The sequence below is a fragment of the Protomyctophum parallelum genome, assembly GCF_964188405.1.
Source record: "Protomyctophum parallelum genome assembly, chromosome: 17".
Taxonomy (NCBI): Eukaryota; Metazoa; Chordata; class Actinopteri; order Myctophiformes; family Myctophidae; genus Protomyctophum; species Protomyctophum parallelum.
In genome coordinates this window covers 6,193,979-6,217,069 of record NC_139719.1, presented here as the reverse complement: position 1 = coordinate 6,217,069, position 23,091 = coordinate 6,193,979, and the positions used below count along the sequence as shown (strand labels likewise).

At 43.0% G+C, this 23,091-nt stretch overlaps 1 protein-coding gene across 3 annotated transcripts; it reads right to left on the bottom strand.

Moving 5' to 3' along the window:
* Positions 1–398: 398 nt before the first annotated feature.
* adprh (ADP-ribosylarginine hydrolase) lies at positions 399–11,002 on the bottom strand. 3 transcript variants are annotated; one of them, XR_014570592.1, is made up of 9 exons: positions 10,726–11,002; positions 10,264–10,375; positions 8,386–8,494; positions 6,887–6,985; positions 6,672–6,777; positions 3,688–3,954; positions 2,409–2,623; positions 538–1,059; positions 399–466 (listed from the first exon to the last, which is right to left on the bottom strand). XR_014570592.1 is itself a non-coding variant. In XM_083787809.1 (9 exons), the coding sequence occupies exons 2-9, from the start codon at positions 10,731–10,733 to the stop codon at positions 908–910; spliced, it is 1,068 nt and encodes a 355-aa protein (XP_083643935.1). In that variant the 5' UTR covers positions 10,734–10,822; positions 10,929–10,969; the 3' UTR covers positions 399–907. The 3 variants fall into 3 exon arrangements, 2 of the variants coding, with proteins under 2 accessions (XP_083643935.1, XP_083643934.1); XM_083787809.1 differs by having other exon boundaries at positions 399–1,059; positions 10,726–10,822; positions 10,929–10,969; XM_083787808.1 differs by having other exon boundaries at positions 399–1,059.
* Between the last annotated feature and the right edge of the window lie 12,089 nt (positions 11,003–23,091).

The window sequence follows — 23,091 nt, the reverse complement described above, 5'->3', positions numbered from 1 at the left end:
ACTTGTGGTGTACTGTGTGTGTGTGTGTGTGGGGGGGGGGGGGGGGAAATAACTACAGTTGAGCTAAAATGGTAAGCCTGTGTGGGTGATCTCTTTTTCTTAGCATATCTACAAGCTTGTAGAGCTTAAAGATTTGTTTTGGGGGCTTTTTATGCCTTTGATAGTGAACAGTAGACAGACGGGAAGAGGGGAGAGACACCTGGCAAAGGCCATCGGGCTAGGGAGTCGAACCCACCACTGCCCAGACCAGGCCCTGTGGTGATATTATACAACGTGTGCTTCATGCAATACCTCAATCAACCAGTAGTTGTCCTACCTGACCACACTGCAGTAGAATAGCAGGGAGACCACCTCTTACCACTGCAGTTATGCTGCATTAACATACTCTGCCACACAGATTGGTTAAAATGACATTTATTAACAAACTCATTTGTTGCTGCATTAATATTTGAGGGAATAAACTAGCCTGGTAAACCACTCCCTTGTTATAACTAAAACAAGTTCAAGGAGGAGGCGTTTACCAGGCTAGGAATAAACCTCTACAACATCAGATCATTGAATTTCCATGGGGGAGAACTTGATATTGGGAAGGGGTTAAATGAGTTTTAGTCATGGGGATGGTCTGATTCAACCCTTTAGTAAAACACTACATGTTATGAAATTGTCTGGCAGTAAGAGTTCCCTCTAGTGACTTGTCTTAAGTGAGTAGCTCTTTTTGCTATGGCTGTGCAGAACATGTTTTCTGGGTCAGTGGGACAGCATGGTTCTAGGTAGAGTAATGCCACACTTGCCACAAACTGTTACTCAATGACTGCAACCCAGATCAAGTGCACCAGGTCGTTCTACAATAGTGTCTGTGTTCCTCCAGACACATTGTGGCAACGGGGATCGGGGCTGCTGTGTTCTTTCAGCAGTGCGACAGGGCGTAGATCTGCTCGGCGCTGCGCTCCAGTCGCTCCCTGTACTCCAGGTTGACGTAGTTGCCCTCGGGGACCTCGCGGGTTCCATAGAGGAGGCCCCAGCAACAGCAGGCAATCACTGCAGTGCTGTCACTGTCACCTGGGTGTGGAGAGGGCACAGACAATGAGTTTGAACAGAACAGGTTTAATTCAAGAGGATTATTTAATTCAAGAGGATTATTTAATGGCTATCTTTTCATTCAGTGAATCTCGCGTGGTTATTTCAACAGCGCCTTTTGTAAATGTCGATCCATTTGTATTACTTCTATCATTCATCCTTATGAGAAGAGGACTGAAGTTTGCTTTGAGGTTCTCCAGAAAGGCTGCTTTGTATTCAAAGGAAGTGAAAGCTATGTAAGCCGTTTAATATCTCAACAGACTGAAGCACTTTATTTTCAAACATTAATAGTTGTCACTCTTATCAAGTTGCACAGCGACTTCAGCAGTTACAGGTCTCAGTTACAGGTCAGTGTCACACACTAGCCAAATGGTCCATTGGCCCCACAACCGCGGTAGAACAGCTGCGCCATGACACTTTCATGGGAGTCAAATCTCGCACCGGAAGTTACATGAATACAAAGCAGTGACTGGAGCAAGCTGGACCAGCTCATAACGAACATTATTTATGGACCATTGACCTGTGTCATATAAACGGTTCAGGCATATAAAAGAAGACTTATCACAGTTCGTTTCGCTTCGATGTGCACAGTACATTTTATTTGAGGATTTAAACGGCAGCATGTATCGTTTGTTTCGGGGTAATAGCGAGATTTGGCTGCCAGTCAGGAAACGGTGGACGGTCTCGCGGCACATTCAGAAACGCACTTTTTGCTCTTTAGATACCTCTATAAAATTACCCTTGTACACATTGAAAAGCAACACAGCAGACAATGTTACCGGTATGTCTTCTGTTATTTGCCAGAAGTGATTACTTTACAAAAGATCTGTCATTCAGAAATAGTGTTTGTCACTGAGCTCTCATTGACTCCATTTCATATACATTGAGCCATTCCAGGAAGTAGAGGTACCTCTGGATGCTTCATGCGCAACTTTCATTCAAATGAAAAGGTTGGACAGTCTGCCCTCTAGATATATTATAACAAAGTCAACACTAACACTGAGTGCATGATGCAATTTTCAAGGATGTCAGAGAATGAAAAAAAAAACATGGCTCTTTCTGTAGAAATGTCTTCTGGATGTATGAAAGGACTTGTGCTGTCGACGTACAAGAGGGTAAAAAAGGTGTGTGTGTGGTTAATTAACCACTTCTTTGACAGGGGTACCCCAGGTCTATTTACTAGGTCCGTATTTCTCTCTACACCAAATCTCTTTGTGAAAATAACATGGTGTTCTGAGACTGCCAATCCGCAATGTTATTGCTGAATATTCGCCCCAAAATAGGGATGCTAGGGTTAAAAAAAAGCAATTATCTTGTCTTTAAATTCTGACCTCCATGGAAGCCTGCCCTGCTCATAAGCTCCTCCCAGTCTGAGCCTGACCCCAGCAAGGCATCATAAGCGATCATTGGAGCATCATGGCCGCTGCGTCCTGCCCAGCCCGACAGGCTGAAGGTCTTATAGGTTTCATCCCTCTCTGCTGGCCCATAGGTTTCAGGGACACACATGGGTCCCACACCATTGCTGAGGCCCCTCGTGTCCAGGTACCTTGATGGGGGTGGAGGGTAGAGATTACAACAAGGCATATTATCCACAAGAAAAACAGTCATTAGTGAAAGACTCACACTATATAGGACCAAGTATAAGACCATAATTGTCAAGTCGGTCAACTATCTCATTAGCCTAGTAATGTGGTTGATTCTGCTGGTGAGATTGAAAAATGTTTGCGACGTCGTAAACCTGCAGCCTGATGCGCAACAGAGTCGCACAACCTAAACCAGGCATGCGTGCATAGTATTCTGGAGGTGCTGTGGACCAAATCCCATGAAACGTTTAATCGAAGTCCTATTCAGTCTCACCACCCTTCAATCAATACGGGCTCCTACAGAAACTCACACTGTAGTGAAGAGATAGATGTATCCATTTTATGTATTGGTAATCATGTATGATTTTTATTGCCTGGCTCCATGTTTGTGTGTCAGTTATTTTCCCCAGATGGGCCGGACATAATCTCTCAAGAACAGAACAGAAGAGCTACACTAGGCACCCCACCGGAAGAGGAGGGCAAACGGGCAACATCCTGCTATCCACATTCTGTTTGGCGTTGCCCCCAGAGGCAAACAGGATAACAGGAAGGAAAGGAAAACAGGGTGTTTTTTGACGATGGGTTTCCGGATTGCCCCAGACCTGGCACCGAGGAGTTTCACCGGGAGAATGTAATGCAAGTGGACATGTTATCACTCCCCTGCTGGCTTCCCTCCCCTGCACATGGTTACTTGTGTCCTTTGGAGTGCCCTGCCAAACCAGAGATGCCATGGAGGAATCAAACCCCTTGTATGTATGCATTCAGTTGACTTCCTGAACTATGCAATCGATGTGTCTTTTATCCTTTCGTCCCACGAGTGTCTGCGATGTTTACGTGGTTTGGAAATAATAACCATAAGGTCACGTTATTGAACTGAATTTCAAACCGAATGTCATGCCACAAGTCTATTAAGCCTTCCATTAAGCCTTCAGCCTTAAAGAGATTATTGACTCATTGTCATTCAGTGCCTGGAGCTGGATCCTTCACATAACCCCCCCCGGCAGCTCATGACTTGTGCTGACCATACCACTGCCATTTCTCGCAGAAGTAACCCCAGTCTCTCAGCACCTCCTCCACGGCGTAGCCGCGACCTTGGACGAAGGCCTTGGCGATGGGACATGCCTCGTTGATCAGTCCCAGGCCCCAAGTGGTGATTGGCCGTCGCTGGGCGGCGTACGCGGTGAACAGCGCTGAGGCCACAGCTCCCAGGAAACCCGTGGGGTGAGGATGGGTCATCCTGGCAGTCTCCACGGCAACAGCCACGAGTGACAACAGCTGGTCAGGCTTCGGGTACCTGTTGGGAGACAAGTTACAGAGACAAAGCAAAGCAATAACAGCTTTATTGACCACTTAACACTGAACTTAAGTGATCAGATGGGTGGGCTGCGAACGCTTTCGAGGCTGGACACAGTTTCTGGGCACTTGAGGTCATAATATAACCAATTATATTTAATGATAATAATAAACTTTATTTACACAGAGCAGAATAAAAATAATAAAAAGATAAACAAGAACATTAAAACAGGCAGGCAGTTAAAACAATAGGACAATACCAAAGAGAACTAGAAAAAGTGCCCTTCCGGGCACAGGTCTCCACCAGGTTATCCACAGATCCGTGCAGTTAGAGGTAAAAACACTTTTCGGCCAGTTATAGCGCCACCTTGAGGCTGAGTTGAAATTGTTCATGTGGCATTTTGTCCTCGGCCTAGTGGGAATGTGGGTGCACAATTTCACGGAAATCGCGCGATGTGTTCATGATTTGCAGCATTTTGTTTGAAACTGAGCACTCCTGTGAACTTTGGAAGCCAATCTTAACCAATCAGGATGGAGTCTGATAAATGTGAAAGACCCGTTTCGTTGAATGGCTCTAGAGAGACTGTGTACCAATTTGCGTGATGTTTGGACAAAATCTGTAGGTGTACTGTGCAAAAACTTGTTTTGCACAAAGCGGCCTCCTGGTGGCGCTATAACAGGCCGTTCTGGAAAGTTTGGGGCAGAGGTTCATGGTTGGCATCCAGGGAGTGTGTGTGGAAAATATGGCATCGAAAAACTTGTTTTGCACAAAGCGGCCTCCTGGTGGCGCTATAACAGGCCGTTCTGGAAAGTTTGGGGCAGAGGTTCATGGTTGGCATCCAGGGAGTGTGTGTGCAAAATATGGCATCGACCGGGTTAACGGTGGCCGAGATTAGCTGTTCACGGACACACGGACACACGGACACACGGACACACGGACGGACGGAGTGCAAAACATACTCTCCCCACATGCCTTCGGCCTGGTGGAGACAATAAAACAGTGGCAGACCAGTACACAAATATGAACAGAGATTTAAAACTCAACTAAAAGCAAGAGTGAAGAGATGAGTTTTAAGCTGTGTCTTAAAAATGTCTTAAGTTTGCATGTTCTCCCCGTGTCCCCTAGGGTAGGTACCCTCACAAAAACATGCAGTAATCCTGGTCTCTAAACTACCTCCCCCTGGCAAGCCGCCTGATGGAGGGGAAAGGAACTGGTCGGAATAACGTGTTCCTTCCACGCACTACGTCAGGCCGGGGAAATTCCCCCGTCAGGTGAAAAGAAGCAGCTTGGACTCCTCATGCATAAAAGGAAGCATGAGGTCATTCCGCTGCCCCCCCCCCCCCCCCAGGTTGGCAGAGGAAGTGTAGCGCCCAGGTGAATAAAATGGGTTGCAAAATCGTGGGATAAAAATTATAATTGAAATACCGTAATTTCCGGACTATGAAGCTCACCTGAATATAAGCCGCGCCGCTAAATTTAGGGGAAAAAACAAATGTGTACATATACAAGCCACACTGGACCATAAGCTGCAGGTGTTGTGTGGACCGGCCATAGAGCCCGTTGTATAGGCCGCAGGGTTCAAAGCATGGGACAAAAGTAGCGGCTTATAGTCCGGAAACTACGGTAAATAAAAATGTCTATAGAGGGCGACTGTCTGAGCTGTAGTGGCAGTTTATTCCAGGCTGTTGGCCCATAAAAGCAGAAGGCTGCCTCGCCATATTTCTTAGTAGCCACCCTTCTAGGGAGTTCGAGTAGGCCAGCAGTGGAGGACCTGAGGGGGGCGGTTAGAGACATATGTGACCATTAAGAGCTTCATAAACGAGTACAAGAGGGCATTACAATAGTCAAGTCGAGAGAAGACAAAGGCATGGATGTTTTGGCATCGTCTAAAGACAGGTATGCTCTAACTCGTGATACGTTTCGAAGATGAAAAAAGGCAGTCTTGGTGACCTGATCAATGTGTGCATTAAAATTCAGCTCGGAATTGATAAGAACCCCTAGGTTCTTCACCGTGGACTAGTTTATAGTTTGCAACTTTGCATAGTATTTTTACATTTTGTGTGCCGTTATTGGCATTACGTACAGGCACTAAAATATGAGTAAGATTTTCTAGGCAAAATCTTGTCTGACCCTTAAAGAAGTACTGGGTGTCTAAAACGAGTCTGCTAGATACAAAAAGCAATTAGATAGAACTCCTAGAGCATTGACATTATCATGCAGTGTAGAATAAACTGTCCTAATATCCTAAATCTAATTCTATTGGAATACCATACTTGACCTCTCCCGTGAGAGAAATGTATAACCACATTCTAAAAATAAACTAAACTCAGTCACAAGTCACAACAAAATCACCTTTACTTTTTTTAATTTAGTGGTTGACATTTCTGTATAAAATACCCTTCTCAGGACATTCTCCATATCTGTTTTCCGAAATTATAACTACTAGACCGGCACCAGCCCACTAGGGGTTCGCTTTCTTCACTATGACCAGTTTTCATACCTTCTGTATCATTGCAAACAGCCAGTTATATTGGCAACGCAGCACAAATGAAGCAGGGGTTTATATTGGCCAATCGGGGACTTAAGGTATATTGGCTAAGCGGCACAAACATGACGCAAAGCTTCCCCAATCCATGAAACCGACAGATCGGTTGGCAAATCAGCGAAGTTGATACATGCACATACACGACGATGCAGCAGGGGACAAAATGTCTAACCTAAGCCCGATGCACATGGACCTCATGGCCGCCCCACAGCCGGTACCCTCAGGGTTATAGGGCACTCTGAAGCCCTCTTCCTCTCCAGGACGAAGCTGAGACACTCCTGAGAAAACAAGGGAAAGCATGGGGGCGTTTCACTACTCTGTTGTTCATGCACAAGGTAACCTATTGAAACACTCGATTTCTTTTTTAAATGTGTATTTCTGTCTCACCTAGGATGCTCGAAGGCCCTGGTTTCCTGCCTTCCATGTCTTTCATGCCCTCGACATAGCGACCAGCCACCTCGTGCAAGAGCTCTTCCCCTACCTTCCCTACAGGCAATGTAAACATGTTTTCAAAGTGGAGCCCAGCAAGAGGAATATATATATATATATATATATAAAGCTTGAGGAACCGATTATAACATGGCGCCACTTCTCCATTGAACTTCAATGGACGCTGCTGCCATGTTCTTTTCGGTCACCCTTTGAATGGTGTGCTCGTTCTTAACTGACAACATGTCACGGGGCAGCCCATGCCCTATACACACATACACTGATGGGATGGAGAACAATGCACACACCTAAACGACAGTTTCACCCATTTAACTAACCTTGCTGGCCGACTTGGAAAACGGTTGAAATGGACATGAGTGCATATTTTTATTGTTGTAACTCACAGTGAATTGTAAAAGAGAACAAGTACTTTGCAGGTATTGTCACAGCATATATGTTGGTTGTCATGGGTGTTTGATTGGCACCTGGCAGTGCTGGTGATCCTCTTTAGTCTTGACTGAGTGGAGGAAGGTACCAAGTGCTATAGAGCAGGAGGGGTGTCTGTGTGTTACAAGAGCTCTTGTGTTAGGTTTTCTATTTATCTTGATGTTGGGTAATGTATCTGAAAGGTATTTGAATTGGTTTAGTTAAACTAAGTCATTGTGTAAGTCATGGGCCATAGTTTGCCTTATTTGAGTTAAGTGGTTACCAATTAGTTCTGTGTCTTGGTATGGCCTCACCCAGTCTAAAAGGGAGGCTGCAGGATGCCGAGGTTCAGTAGTGGCTGGGGCAACAAGCAGGTAACATCCAGGGAGAGCTGCTAGGGGTCCCTTTTTGGAAGAGTTTATAGCCTAATAGAGTTTCTCAAGTTCTGGGTTTGGTTTCCTATTGGCTTTCAAGTAATTTTCTGTCTTTTGTAAGTTTAGTCTTCAGTGTTTCTTTTGTTTGTCAGGCCGGGGAGAAATGAAACACCCTAAAAGGTATTGCTGGATTCTGTCACTTTTTGGAGCCTTGGCCAACTTTAAACAACATATAATAAGGTTTGGAAATCCCTGGTATAAAACATCCTCCTATACTGACACACACACACACACACACACACACACACACACACACACACACACACACACACACACACACACACACACACACACACACTAAATTAGGCCATCAGTAGAATGCCAAAAAAATTCAAATCTAATGTAAAGGCTTAGCAAATCTGTTAACAGACTAGAGGCTGTTTTGCCATATGTCACTCCAAATTCTAAGTAGAATTTGTACCACCTTCCACTTACAATGAATTGACCTAAGATAATTAAAAGGATATGAAACATTGTAGGCTAGGCCCGTAAGGAATGAGACTTGTGTTTTGTCAGCACAAGGCTTCATTAGAGTTAAATCAGAGAGCAAATCAATCCAATCAACCCTGGCTGGATCGAAGACAATTAACACCTCACCAGTGGCCAGTCCCTCTGCTGTGGCCAAATGCAACACGGTGTCATCACTCACTGGCCAATCAGGAAGCTCAGCCTTGATGTTTTTCAATCCACCAAGCTCCTTCAGCTCCTGTCATAGGAATGGGAAAACAATATGAGCACAAATGTTTTCACTTCGAGCCAAATACACCAATATCAAGTATTTGCTTATACAGGCATGTACAAGTGCCTACACTGTAAAACCCTGACGGAGTCTGCATTCGGTTCATTGTATACTCTCAGAGTTAAATTAAAGCTGCGTGAGTGAGTGATTTTCATTTTTTTTCATTCAAGACTCAAGTGTTGAATTTCTCTACATTCCCATATTAGTAATCATTATTATAGTGTTTGTTCATGTTCAGTATCTCCCATTGACAGCTCATTCATCCAAACACAAAAGTCCTATCTCTCTGATTGTATTATGGTAAATAAGTTGAACTCACCAATATTGCAGCTGTACAGAAATCTTGAATTATCCTCTATCTGCAACGTGTTTGTTTCGCAGGTTTCATAATAATCCACCATAGACATGTTATGATGAGCTACTTTCTGGCAATAAATTCCGTGCAGGTGATTATTTTTCAAAGTGTTTGAGTTTGGAAGCGCTTTTTGGAAATCACTCAACGGCCCTGCGTAGTGCGTACCACTCGTTCTGAAATTGTACATAATGCAGGAGGCAGGTGGAGGTAGCGTTATTGAAAACGAGCACTTCCAAACTCCAATACATCACATGCATGGAATTTCTTGATATAAAGTAGCTCATATTCTAAGTCTACTTTTTATGAAACAAAAACTTTTCAGATATAGAGGATAATTCAAGCTTTCCAATTCCAATGTACAATTGCAATGGTGGTGAGTTTAATGTTGACAATCAGGATGGATGTGTGGACTGTCAATGCTGTTGCAAATTGCGGCAAGCATCCGAGTAGCCCTAGAACGGCTCTTGTTGTTACATACAGTATGTACAGTATTTCACATACAGAGCCATAGAACACACAGGTTAATTTCAGTTCGGGTTCTACATGGGCGGCCTAAATGTGATGAATGCTCCGTTTGTACTAACCCATTAAATTATTACAAAGACGTGGTGTGAAAAATGGTCCTCTAGTTTTATATCCATGTGAAAGTTCTGGCACAAAACGCGTATTTAGTGAATTATCTCCACTTTTTCAAGAGATGCACACGGACATCTATCTCTCCGGGCGAGGGGGACCGGAAAAATCGATGAACTGATTTGACAAATACGTCCTGTTTACAAATACGTCCCCTCGCCCGGAGAGAAAGATGTCCGTGTGCATCTCTTGAAAAAGTGGAGATAATTCACTAAATACGTGTTTTGTGCCAGAACTTTCACATGGATATAAAACTATAGGACCATTTTTCACTCAAATCGACCAGCTCCCGGTGCAAGCCATCTATGCCTGAGATACATGAAAATTTACGAAGTATAATTAAATGATCACAGGCATTCTAGGTCTAGCATCCGAGTTGCTTACGGATAGGTCTGGATAATTTTTAATATGATAAATGGGTTCTCTCAAATGGATGAAATTGGTCATTGGTGTCCCACCTTACAATGTATTTGAGCTGGAGAGACCCCTAGCTGCCTGTTATATTAGTGTGTTGGTAACCTCACGTCACCGCCAGGATCTCCACCAGTGTATTGATTTCCCAGAGAAGACCTGGGTTTGAATCAGGGGTGCATCATTCATGACTTCATGTAACTTGCAGATTGCAGCTTCATCATTTAACACTCAATATTTTACTGTGTACTTTTACTGTGTGCAACTTTTCAAGTAGTGCTTTTAGCCAAAACTCTATTCATAGTCTGGATTTTCGGATTAGTCCACTCCACTCTACCTGGTGAATGCTTGGCCCCGACTGGTTGTACTCCCACAGCTGATTTCTGTAGCCAAGGGCATCACCCACTCCGCTCAGCAACATAGCTGCTTTGTAGTCATCTGCCGTACATCTGCGCGCGCGCACACACACACGCACACACACACACACACACACACACACACACAGCGAGTCGACGGCAAACAAGGCTTCAGTCAGTACGGGTTTAAAATTCAAAACACGTATTACGATTGGATTTGTGTTTGGTTCAAAGATTTTAAAAGCGGTAGCTTTTAAATGTGGCAGCCTACATTTTTCGAACCTGCATGCCCGTAGGCCTACTGACTACTGAGAGTAGGATGTAGGCCGATATGATCATGTATGCGATATCTAATAAATTAATAAGACAATGCTAAACATGCATTATAGTAGACTACAGTGTCAGTGTACCTACTATAATGCACGTTTTCAAGACAACCTTACCGGGCCATTGCAACGTTTCTCCCTGCCCCGAGGAAATGCTCCAGCAAGCGGCCACACTATCAAGTTGACACCGGCGCGGCCGAGTTCCACAGTGGTAGGTCTTGCGGAGAATGAACCACCGTCAACCACGTACTACTGTAAGATTATAAAACAGGACGCCGTTCATTCAGTGTTTCAGCCTTTCGGGTGGTTTCAGTCACTTACGAACATGCGCTCATGCGTTAGCCGTAGCCTACTCCTCGTCCCAACAACACGTGCAACGGCAAATGTACAGCAGCAGGCACTGCCAGGCAGCAGCAATCCAAATTTAGAAACTTGCTCTTTAGCTGGCAAAATGGACACCACTGACCAGCAACTGGTCTTTCTGTTCTTTAGCTACATAGAAATGTCTATTTGTATGTCTCTAAATGTTTTGATGAATTGAACAATGTGGACCCTGTTGTAAACAAGTGTAATGCTTAATTGGGTCGTCCACTCACAGTTAACAGTCTTTGTATTGAGTTTGTGCTTGAAATGTACTGTAAATTCTGCAAACTGTTAATAAATATTTCAATCAATCAATCAATTTCCCCAACACTGCATGGTAGCCTAATCATTTACATTGTCAAACATTCACCACCCCAAAAATTCCATTTTATTTTACTGTTTTTATTTGTAACCCAAGGAAGGATATCTGGGAAATGTGCAATATAAAACTGAGCTGCAATATTTCATAATTTGCCTAGGAAATTCCAATTATGTCACTTTGTACAACTGCTTTTACAGAATCAGTGAAGTTGGCGGATTCCAGGCCTGGGTCATGGACTCCATCGATCCATGCATGCATGAAGGCAACAATTCCCATGATGATGAAATAGCAACAGACTAGGTAGGCTATTTTAATCACAAATACTGAGAATATAGCCAATCTACAAGATGCGCTTGTATATCTGCTATTTTTCTGTTCTTCTTCTTCTCAATATATGAACATTTTAAAAACAACGGGATATAGGCCTACTAATGTGTGTTGTAGTATACAACATGCTGTGTACTCATACAAGGTACTTGTACGTGAATATGCAGTGTACTTGAGATGTATTGTGTACGCCTGGAGTGTAATAGACTGACTGTCTATCAGCCACTGGAGACAGCTCATAGAGCAAAGTCGACCTTCCTCTATGAGCTGTCGTTATTGTTATGTCTCAGTGGCTGATAGACAGTCAGTCTATTACACTCCAGGTGTACACAATACATCTCAAGTACACTGCATATTCACGTACAAGTACCTTGTATGAGTACACAGCATGTTGTATACTACAACAATAACTAATATATAATGGTTGAGAAAAGTGTGATTTCCTTTCCCTGTTCTGCTAGATTTAAGACCAGCATGTGAGATTCTTGGGGAGTGGGCACTGGGCAGTCATCTCTCCCCAGTCCACTACAAATTCATATTATCTCCCTTTCAATCTGTTGTGCTCTGTTAAACGTACCCCTTCCCTCCACATGGGGGCATGCTTTCACTATACCCAACCCAGCAGTGAGTGATGTGAGATGTAGTAGAATTCCACTGGCAGATTGCTAGTGATCCCACCACCCTCCTCATCTCCACAAGATTATGGTGACAGGGGTTGCGTAGATTGTGGATGTTTCTCAGGTATTGGGGGAAGAGATGAGCCCCAAGGCAATTTGTCACATGAGTTGTCAGGGGCCATAAAGCCTGATGACATGCACAGGCTACCAAGGCTTTAGATGCAGGCTAACAGTAAATGGTCCGTGTGAAGATATGGCTGGGCGGGTGTTGACCATTTCAGTCTCCATCACTAGACCCACATTGCTGAGGCCATTCTGACCTGAGATCAGATTCATACGAGGTTTCCACTGGACACACACTGGTCTGATGAACCCATTCTGACCTGAGATCAGATAAAAAAAAATGTCAGTCGTTCTTCGATTTTTCAAAAATAGCAGACCTACAAGCTCGTAGCGCGCCACTCGGTGGCGCGCTATGAGCTTGTAGATCTGCTATTTTTCAATAGCTAAAGCATGACATGATGCCAACACCAAAATGGGTGCCCGGTCAGAATGGGTTAAGCCTGTTTAATTTACTTGACATACAACGTGGTGTCATTTACCTGAACGAGGTGACCTTCAAAATGTGAAGATTTATTTTCAATATTTCATATCTTTAGGCAATAAAGTGTAAATAAAGCTGCGTTTCAATTAAATTCAAAGGAGCTTTATTGACATGAGAAAACATACATTTACATTAGTGATGCATAGAATATTCGGCCGCAGAACATATTCGGCAGAAAATGGCTCAAAATGCATTTTCGGCCTATTCGGTTTCGACCTGAATAGGCAGAAAATATATTACCGAATAGTGTATGCAATGAATGCATTCAAAAGAGCTGAATAAATCTTTTATTGGCCCATAATAGTGATTATTATTTAAGTTAAGTTTTGCTATAACCATTTATTTTGCCATAAATCAGGTAGCATTAAGGTACGGCCATGACAGCAATGGTAGGAAATTCGGTTTCGGCCAAGAATTTCCCTTTTGGAGCATCCCTAATTTACATTGCCAAAGCAAGTGTCAATATATAGTAAAAAGGAGTTGAATATTTCACTGCTTGTACCGTATGTACCGTGTAGTGCTCTTGATTCTTGAGCTGTATTAGCTTGGAAGCTGTTAATTATGCTCCATAGCAGTTACACCTTGCACCCCTGAGTGTGGTGAGCATGCATACAGTATGTGAATAGAGTATGCATGCTGATAGCCCTGGAACATGACTGCCATGATGATTATCATGACAGTCATGCAGAAACTTTGCCCTGTTTTTTGCGCTCGCTGCATTTACAAGATTTCCGTATATATAAACATTCAGATTTCAAATATAAAGTACTCACAATTTGTCCCACGGGTGTTAGTTAGTAGCAGCGCCAGCGATTAGAATTGCTGCGTCCCGCGTTGTTTAATAAAAAGCATTTTTGTCCGAGCTCCCCGGCTACTTTTTTCAAACGGGGTTCGTTTGGGAAATCCACAGTTGCACACCGGGAGCGCACTCGCCTATTAGTCTGTATTGGCAGGGCGGTCAGCGTACCTATATCGAACACACCGAGTGCCACCCTCCTCCCGACCGTTAGGGGCGCGTAGTTGAAAGCCAATGGCAAAATAACACCTCGGATAAAAATTCTTTTTATTAAACAACGCAGGATGCAGAAATTCTAATCGCTGGAGCTGCAACTAACTAACACCCGTGGGACAAATTGTGAGTACTTTATATTTGAAATCTGAATGTTTATATATACGGAAATCTTGTAAATGCAGCGAGCGCAAAAAACAGGGTGAAGTTTCTTCATGACTCTCGTATGAATACGAGAGTCATGAACCATGGCTAGCATGCTGAATGATTAATGTGTTTACATGCTTTACATGGATTGTGCATTACATTCACCCATTCATACACCGATGGCAGCGGAAACCATGCAAGGCACCAACTAGCACATCGGGAGCAATTAGGGGTTCAGTGTCTTGCTCAAGGACACTTAACTCTGGGGGAGCCCGGGTTCGAACTGGCAACCTTGCGGTTCCCATCCAGGCACTCTACCCCTGAGCCACCGTCGTGAGAGACACAGGTTTTTCTCTTTACATGCATTGACCAACAGTTTACACCACATGGATTTCATCTTGTCTTGTCATTTCTCCACTTATCACACATCCACTCATCCACTTTTCGTTGTGGGTTAAAAGCAGTGGATCTATTTGCATTGACTGACAGGAGTAGCACAGCTCTACTATAGTAACTATCCTAAACAAAAGCAACAGTGTGCTGGTGGCTGTATGCATCTTGGATAAACAAAAACAGTTTTGGTTTATTTAGAGTATAGACCATTATTTATAGTCACAAGCTTTTGTTAATACTTTTCATTGATTCAATATTTATATATAAAATCACACCCGTGTGTGAACTCCCCTCTCTCTTTCAGTCCTTGTCTCACACTCGTATATTCCGTTTGTGTCCGAGCATAGGCAGAGACACGCCCCGCCTGGCCTGCCTGCCTGCCTCTGATTGGCCGCCAAAAGAAACACGCTGATTGGCCCCTTTCAAGGAACCCTCTTATTGGCTAGGTATGCTGCGCTGCTGTCCGTACTCCGTAGGTCAGAGTAGCCTATAGCCATAGCCGTCGCTGTGCTGTAAACACAGTCAGTTATTTATTTGTGTGCATGGTTTGTGTTGCATGGATTGTTTGTTCCATATTATTTTGACTTAGTACGTGTGTTGTTTTACTTAGTGTTACGTGTGTTGTCTTTTACTTATAATATTAATATTAACGTGTGTTGTGTTTACTGCAACGGCCTGCACTCAGAGCCTGTGTTGCCTTGATTTTTAAACCTTTTTAGTCTTGTTTTTAGGAGAAATGAAATTATTGTTACTACCCAGAGGAAACTCTATGAGCGTCATGTATAAAAATAGTCTCATGTAAGGGAAAAAAAGGCCTCTCTTCATCTTTAGTATAATATTAGTTTTCTATAATTGGTATAGTTGGAATATGGCATATTTAGCAGATCTCAACAAACGTGAAACATTATTGTAGAGTACAAAGGCCAGTCTTGAGCGAAACCTAAGTTCCCATTCTAAAGCACTAATTACCAACTCAAAGACAGTTATTATAAATGACCACCTGGCATGGCTCAGCTCCAATTACCTCCTACTTTGGGAGGTGGTTTCAAAATTAGCCGGTTAAGGGCCGATTCATACTCCTATTTTACCGCTGTTTCAGCGCTGTAGTGCCGAAATGATTTCGGCTCGTCAGAAAATTTCAGTAGCACCGAAGAGCCGACTTTAGAAAGGTACCCGCCCCCCCCCCCCCCCCCCCCCCGAACCTCAAATGACGTCACATTGTAGGCTCTACAGAGCCGAACCGACTTTTATTCTGCTCTAAAATAGAGTATGAATCGGCCCGTAGTCCCCAAAAACGCCGTCTCCGTGTGACAGAAAGGGGATACATACTTGACCGGGTAACGCAGAATACGTCCTCGTCTGGACATAGCATAAGCCTGACAAACTTGCTTGCAGCTTGTCCCTGAGGGAAGAGGCGAGTCACATGGGAATTTTGTTTGTGCGCTGGCGGCCTTGTGTGCCTGAATGAAGGTGGTGGACTTTTGTTCTGTAACAAATACTCAATTAATTCTGAAATGTTCCTTCTGCGTGATGAACTGACTGACCGACCGACAGACAGACAGACAGACAGACAGACAGACAGCGGAAAAGATTGAATGATTGAAGAAAGGGTATTGAAGGGAATCAAGGGATCACAAAGATGGGAAGGAACTGAGAAAATTGAGGATTAAGAGAGAAAGAGAGAACAAAATGATCAATAAAGACAGAAAGGAGAGAATGACAGCAATGAAGTGGAGGAAAGCGGTGGACAAGAATGACAGATGAAGAGATAAGAGGGGAGAGATAGATGGGGCCTAACGGGATAAACGCTAATACGCAGATGGCTGAAAAAGAGAGAGAGAGAGAGAGAGAGAGAGAGAGAGAGAGAGAGAGAGAGAGAGAGAGAGAGAGAGAGAGAGAGATAGAGAGAGAGAGAGAGAGAGAGAGAGAGAGAGAGACCCAGTAATCAATATACAATGTAAACAATCCTCTCTAAGCAAAGGTTACACCCTGTAACCTTTGTGTCTCGCGTAAACGGTTACCGGAGCGTCTTGCGGTACATGTCCTCCTCTGTGATGCCGTAGTAGGTGAGCGTCTCGTTCCACACAGGGTTCAGTGTGTTGCGAACAATCTTGGCCTTCAGTTTGTTGGCCTGCGTGTCGTCAGAGGAGCGCAGATTAAGAATCACAAGTCAACACAAAGCCTCTTAGAGAGGGAAAGTGTCAGCACTGAAAGCGACCTTGATATAAAACAATGTAAGACCTTAATCAGCTCAGCAACAGCTCAGAGTGAGCATAATGGGGGACTTACATCATTGTCTTTTTGATCATGATAACAATCAAATAATAAAAAGCATTTAGTGTGAGTCTCTTTATTGCCCTTTAATTGTACATACATAATCTAGTCTTTACTTTTGATTGATTCGTTTCATATTTGCTAAACCCCTCAATTGAATTGAGTTAGGCAATCATGCCTTGCCTAATAACAGGAAAATGGATTTAACAAAAATGTTCTAAAAATACAAAGCAAACCTTGCATGACAGACAGACTGACAGACAGACAGACAGACCGTCTCTGCCTAACTTCCCTTTGCCTCAGTCACATCCAAAATAGTCTTCAGTTCTCAGAGCTACTGCAGAATCTTTTTTTTTGTTATCAAATGTTTTTTATTTTAAGACAAAAATCACAATAAGACACGTTAACAACATGAATGACTTAAAGAAAACAAAACGCATATAAAACAACACATAACAGCAAAAGCAAGGAACACAAAAACAAACAATCCCACCCACTCCCCCCCCCCCCGTAGATTTCACGTCCCAATACATATCTTCTCAGACCTGAAGGCATCCAGCTTAAGGCGGTTATAGTCAACATATTGGAAAAAGATTTAGAGCAGGAAAATAGTTTTTTCTCTCTACAATGCATTTCATTGCTGTCGGATGAAAACCTTGTATGTCTAAACCTGTTAATTTTCAGAAAATGAAAGAAGAACCTGTGGTTCCAATATATATTTTAACTTTAAAAATCACACCCGCTCTTATCATTGTACATCATCATGCCATGTTGACATGTCGATTTGCTCGTCCACATATGACGTAAATTCTCTATTCATTCTCAATGGGAATTTAATTTAATATTTGTGTAGGACAAAAAATAACCGTCTACATATGGCGTAAATTCTCCATTCATTCTCAATGGGAATTTCGGTTATAAAGTCTTTATTTTCGGGTCAAAAACGGGTCTGCACAGCAGAAATAGCCTAGTGCAAATATTACCTTTTTGATGAGCCTGTTCACTGGTTATTTTAACTTTTTTCAATATTGGCATATTGCCTATGGTAAATACCATAATAACGTCAACGCATCAATTTAACTTGAACAACTCCTCCTCCTCCTCTCCTCTCCTCCTCCACTCCACTCCACTACTCTTCTCCTGCGTTATGTCATTATTGGTATCCTTAATTTATTTCATACCCTAAAGAGAAGGCACTCATGTGCCGAAACGTTGGTCTTTAATAGAAGTGTTCTGTATCGTGATTCGTGACTAGCCTACGAGCTGTGCAACCGATCCTTTACAAGTTTGTCTCCCGTCCCGTGGTCACTGGTCAGCATGCACCTCGATCCTCACTAAATTGGTGTGCAGCGTGCGCTAATACCTCTTTTGTTTGTATTGGTATATCCTACTATCCTTTCCACCACTTCTTGTCTTCTTCACTACCGTGAAGTGGAGTCCAGAGTCATTTGGGATCGACGGCCGGTCGGCTGCTCACCCGTGCCGTCGATAAAATAAAATAATAAATAGGGGGATGTCAGCTAATTTGGGCCACTTTTTGGTAATTTGGTAATTAAACTGAGAAAAAGCAATGCATGACACTAAATTGGGGTTATATGATTATTATTGACTGTTTAATATCATGTTTAAGTTAAATGTATTTAATAACAAATAATAGTTTAGTCCCTACAGCTTCTGAAACAAGCTGTCACATATTTTTAAGATGTAGCATTTTCATGTAAAATAAGCCACCTGATCAGCTAAGATGGGCCACCGTTTTTTTTAGCCTTGCTTTTTAAAGTTGAACAGCCAATGGATGCACATGATTCTCGCTACAAGTGTACTTGACATAAAACAGTCTATGGTTGTTATGGCGGGAGATGCAATGCATCACACGCAACAGATGAAATAATATCAGTCATATATGACTACTCAGGGTAAATGCCAGGTGAAAGCAATCTCAGTTGTCAATGATAAGGTGATCACGTATACTGCTTAGCCGACTTCTTTTTTTATTTTCAGCTAAAATGGGCCACTCAAGCTGCAAAGAAAAACAGTCATTTCTGATTTAAAAGAAATCACATCCGTGTGAAGTGAGGGGTGCTCTTTTCATCGTACATTATCCATTCATTGTCAATGGGAATTTAGTCTGTGTAGGACAAAAATCGGCGATTTGCTCAGACACATGACGTAAATTCTCCATTCATTGTGAATGGCATTTCATGTTTTTGTTAGGACAAAAATCGACACTATAGCTGAATATAGGAGGGGCTATACCCACAATAATGTCATTAGCCCTACATTGTATTAATAAAACCAGTAAGACACCCTGAGGGCAAGAAGCGAGCGTGCATGCATCCGCCTGGGTGAGTGCTGGCACTTTGGCATGGGGGGATCAGATCAACATATGGAATTAATTATGTACTGGCCATAAATGGAGCGTGTCTTTCTTGAGTGTACAGATGAGGTCAGATCAACATATGGAATGTCAGAACAGGTCAGCTCCATATATGGAGATCTACGGGTGGCAGCGGGGGCAGTGTCTTGAGTGTACATGGTGTGATGAGGGCCCGGCTCTTAATTTTTGGGCCCATTGAGGACTTTAGTTTTTGCTGGCTGCCGGGTGTGGCTGCACTAATAACTTACCCAGGGGGCAAAGGGGGTTGACCTGCATTTGTCATAACATACAACGTTGTCCACCAGAAATAATATCTATGACCCAGTAGGATCACAACCTATATGGACAACCTGGTCAATTGTTGGGCAAAAGTCCAATATGGCCGCCCCAATATTAGCCCCTATTAGTTATAATGAGGGGTGAATAGGGCAATTTTTTTAACAGAGATATTTCCACGAAACTTCACAGGTTGATCAATAATATGAATACGAACATTTTTTGCATTGAAAGTTTCCATGAAATCCAATATGGCCGCCACAATATTAGCACGCAGAAAATATGTTTGGCTTGAACTTCTGAACCAGATGAGTTAGAAACGCAAACTTGGTATCTATTTCATGGTTTCTGACCATGAGATACTCAATGGAATACCTATTTTTATTATTGGGTGTGTCAATAAAAGTCATGAACATAGTCAGCACCATAAGAAATTTCCGATACTTATAGCAGCCCATTAAATTGCAGCAGGGCTATGGCAGGAGAAAGCACACAAACTACCAGTGTTCCATGCATTGACGGGTTGTGACACTGTGTCAAGCATGTTGGCCACGGGAAAAAGACTGCGCGGGCTGTATGGGCTTCTGAGCTTATACACATGCCCTGTTGATATTCATTTGTGAGATAGAAGGAAGCTTCTGGCCAATTCCAAAGTTTGAATTCTGGATCATAAAAAAATACTGATTTGACACCGAGATCACCCATATCAGACAATCATACAAGTGATGGCGGCCATCTTGAATATTCAATGACAATTTTCAATTATGTAAAAGACACTTACCAAGTACTATATGGTAAATGAGTCTGAAATATCATATTATATCCATCATTCATAAGAAAACAGTTGTTGCTGGTGGCCATTTTGAAAAATGGCTGCCATGATAAAAATAAATAAAAAATAGACCAATCAAATCAATTGTTTTGTCAAGCACAGCTGTGTCAAGACATATGTGCTGTGTGCACATGATGTGCAGCATTGGCTGTTAAAACGCAAAGGTCTAGGAGGCAGAAACCTTGGCTCATTTTACCTTAGTGATGGCCCACTTTACCTGAGACCACCCTACATATACAGACCAAAGTCTGGCGGAGCCCGTTGCTCGCTGTTGCCGTTGCGTGCTGTTAGCACACGCACACACATGTGCCATGTCCACGCACCACGCATGCACGCGCGCATGCACACGCGAGCGCACACACACCCAACTAGTTGTAGGAGGGGAGGTGTGACCGTGTGCAACAGTGTGTGCTGCTGCGCTATCCCGACCTGCGTAGCCGGACCGACTGCTGCTCTGTTGGCGTTGCACACCCATGTGCCATGTCCACGGCACGCACGCACGCACACGCGAGCGCACACACACCCAACGAGTTGTAGGAGGGGAGGTGTGCAACAGTGTGTGCCGCTGTGCTATCCCGACCTGCGTAGCCGGACCGACGGCTGCTCTGTTGACAGCTACTGTACGGAACGCCGCTGTTTATACACAGCAACAAGTTTGGGCTGCATTCTGATTGGTCAGAGGTGCTGCAGTTCGCCTGCGAATGTCTGCAAAATTCGACACCAGAGCGAACAAATAAAAAGCGAAAACTGTCGCATTTTCGCACATTCGCACATTCGCCACTGATGTGGAAGCTTGCATTGACTTCAACTGGTTTTAAAAAAATGCGAATTATTCGCACGAATAAATCGCGTCGCCAATTCGCCAGTGTGTAAGGACCTTTAGGAGGGCATATAGCCCTCCTCAAAAATGGCACAAACAGCAGATCTGAGCTCACAGTGCGACTGCATTAAAAAGTTGAAATGGAGATACAGGTTTTCGACAGACGGTTTCTTACTCAGCGGGTCCCTTGAACTTCTTAACCTGACTCACTCAACGCCCCACCCACCCCCACCCACCCAATCCCTATGAACACCACCCAACCCCTCAAGGCAGGCCTCCGCAGTCATGATGCCCGAATGTGATTTACAAGTTCTACTGTTGCTTAGCAACTGGCTGGCGAATTACAAAACAGGGCAATATACAGCTGAGAATTAACACTGTTTAGTGTTTAGGGGGGGGGAGCCTGTATGTATATGAGAGAGAGTTGTGGTGGAACGTAACTAAGTACATTTACTCGAGTACCTGTACAGTACAATTTTGAGGTACTTTTACTTTACATGATTTTTTTTTATGTCAATACTTTCTACTCTTTCTACTATAATTAATATTATTTAACAGCTTTAGTTGCTTTATTGATCTAGATTATTATTACAAAATGTACATTAACCAATTAAGTCCTATTTTACACTTTTGGCTTAATTGCAGGCATGTGAATTTTGGCTGTTTCGAAAATAAGCCGATATAAAAGCTCACAACACTTCACGATGCAACACGCTTGTAGATTCAGGGCTATTTTTAGGACATTTAGAAAAATGTTAATGCAAATACTTTTGGACTTTTGCGAAAGTGATACAGGGAATACAGGGCTTTTTGCTTGTAACATAGTATTTTAATGTTGTGGTATTGATGTGATACTTTTACTTAAGTAAAGAATTGTGAGAGAGCGACTGAAAATGTCAGTCTGTGCACGTGCATAATGAATAGTCATGCACGTGTTTATATGCACATGCACGCATGTGTACTTGCGCACAACGTCACATGGTTTAATAAAAGTAATGAGAAATGCCATCACATCGGCCATCATTCTAACATTATGCCCTGTAATGCGTCACGGATGTAACGCACTTTGAGCTTGTATTGTCTATTTTGGGCACCTGACCATCTGGCAGAGTCAGGTTAGTCACACTAGTCAGTCAGTCAGGTTAACCTGACCATACAACAAAGTAAGAATCAGGCTTTAAAGGGATTGTGACATAAAAAAAAAGGTTTTGGAATTGTTCTTGTTTTTTTTAGGTTTTCTAATCTCAATTGCACCCAAAAAACATGAACTTTTAACATTCAGTAGATTTTCTGTGATCTGGGGTTTTCTGGCTCAAACAGGTGCTCTGATTTGCCGGCAGTAAGTGACATCACTTACTGAAAATCGCATATATATCAATGGGATTTGCCAGCAGATGCCACTGTTTCACTGTGTTGCCTGTTTTCATTGTAGCTCAAAAGTAGCTCCAACCCCCAAAGAAAACTTCAGACCACAGAAAATCCACTGAATGTTCAAAGTTCAGGTTTTTTGGGTGTAATTGAGGTCATAAAACCTAAAAGAAAAAAGAAAAATAAATGAAAATGAATGTCATAAAACCTTTAAAGGCCATGATGATTGACGTCAGACCACTATGCCTTCTAGGACTGCACAGTGATTTCATGGTCCTCCAGTTTTACTAGCAGATAGCTGAGTTCAAATTAAAACAGGGACCTCGGGGTGCAATCTTTCACCCACCCAGCTGGGGAGGTGCGTATGCTACTTGTAGACTATTTTACATCCCTGTAACAAACTTTGTGCCCTTCACCAACACTGAAATCCATTTAAAATTGGATTGGATTACAGAAAATATCAATCATTGCCGCTGGAGAAGAGATCCTCCATGTGTTATCTCACAGAATGAGTTTTCTGCATGAGAAGATACTGAAGTATTGTTTTTTGATTGAAGACATTGGGCTGGATTTTGAAGGTCCGTTTTACAATGGGGTAATACATAAATTGCCCTTGCTCTGCGCACAGTCGTATTATGAAAGGCATATCGGCCCGTGTTGAACGCACACACATATGGCATACGGCGTTCCTGAATATTTTAGCATTGTGGGAGTGTCCATATGTTAATTAATTATTTTCGCTTTGCGCAATTTG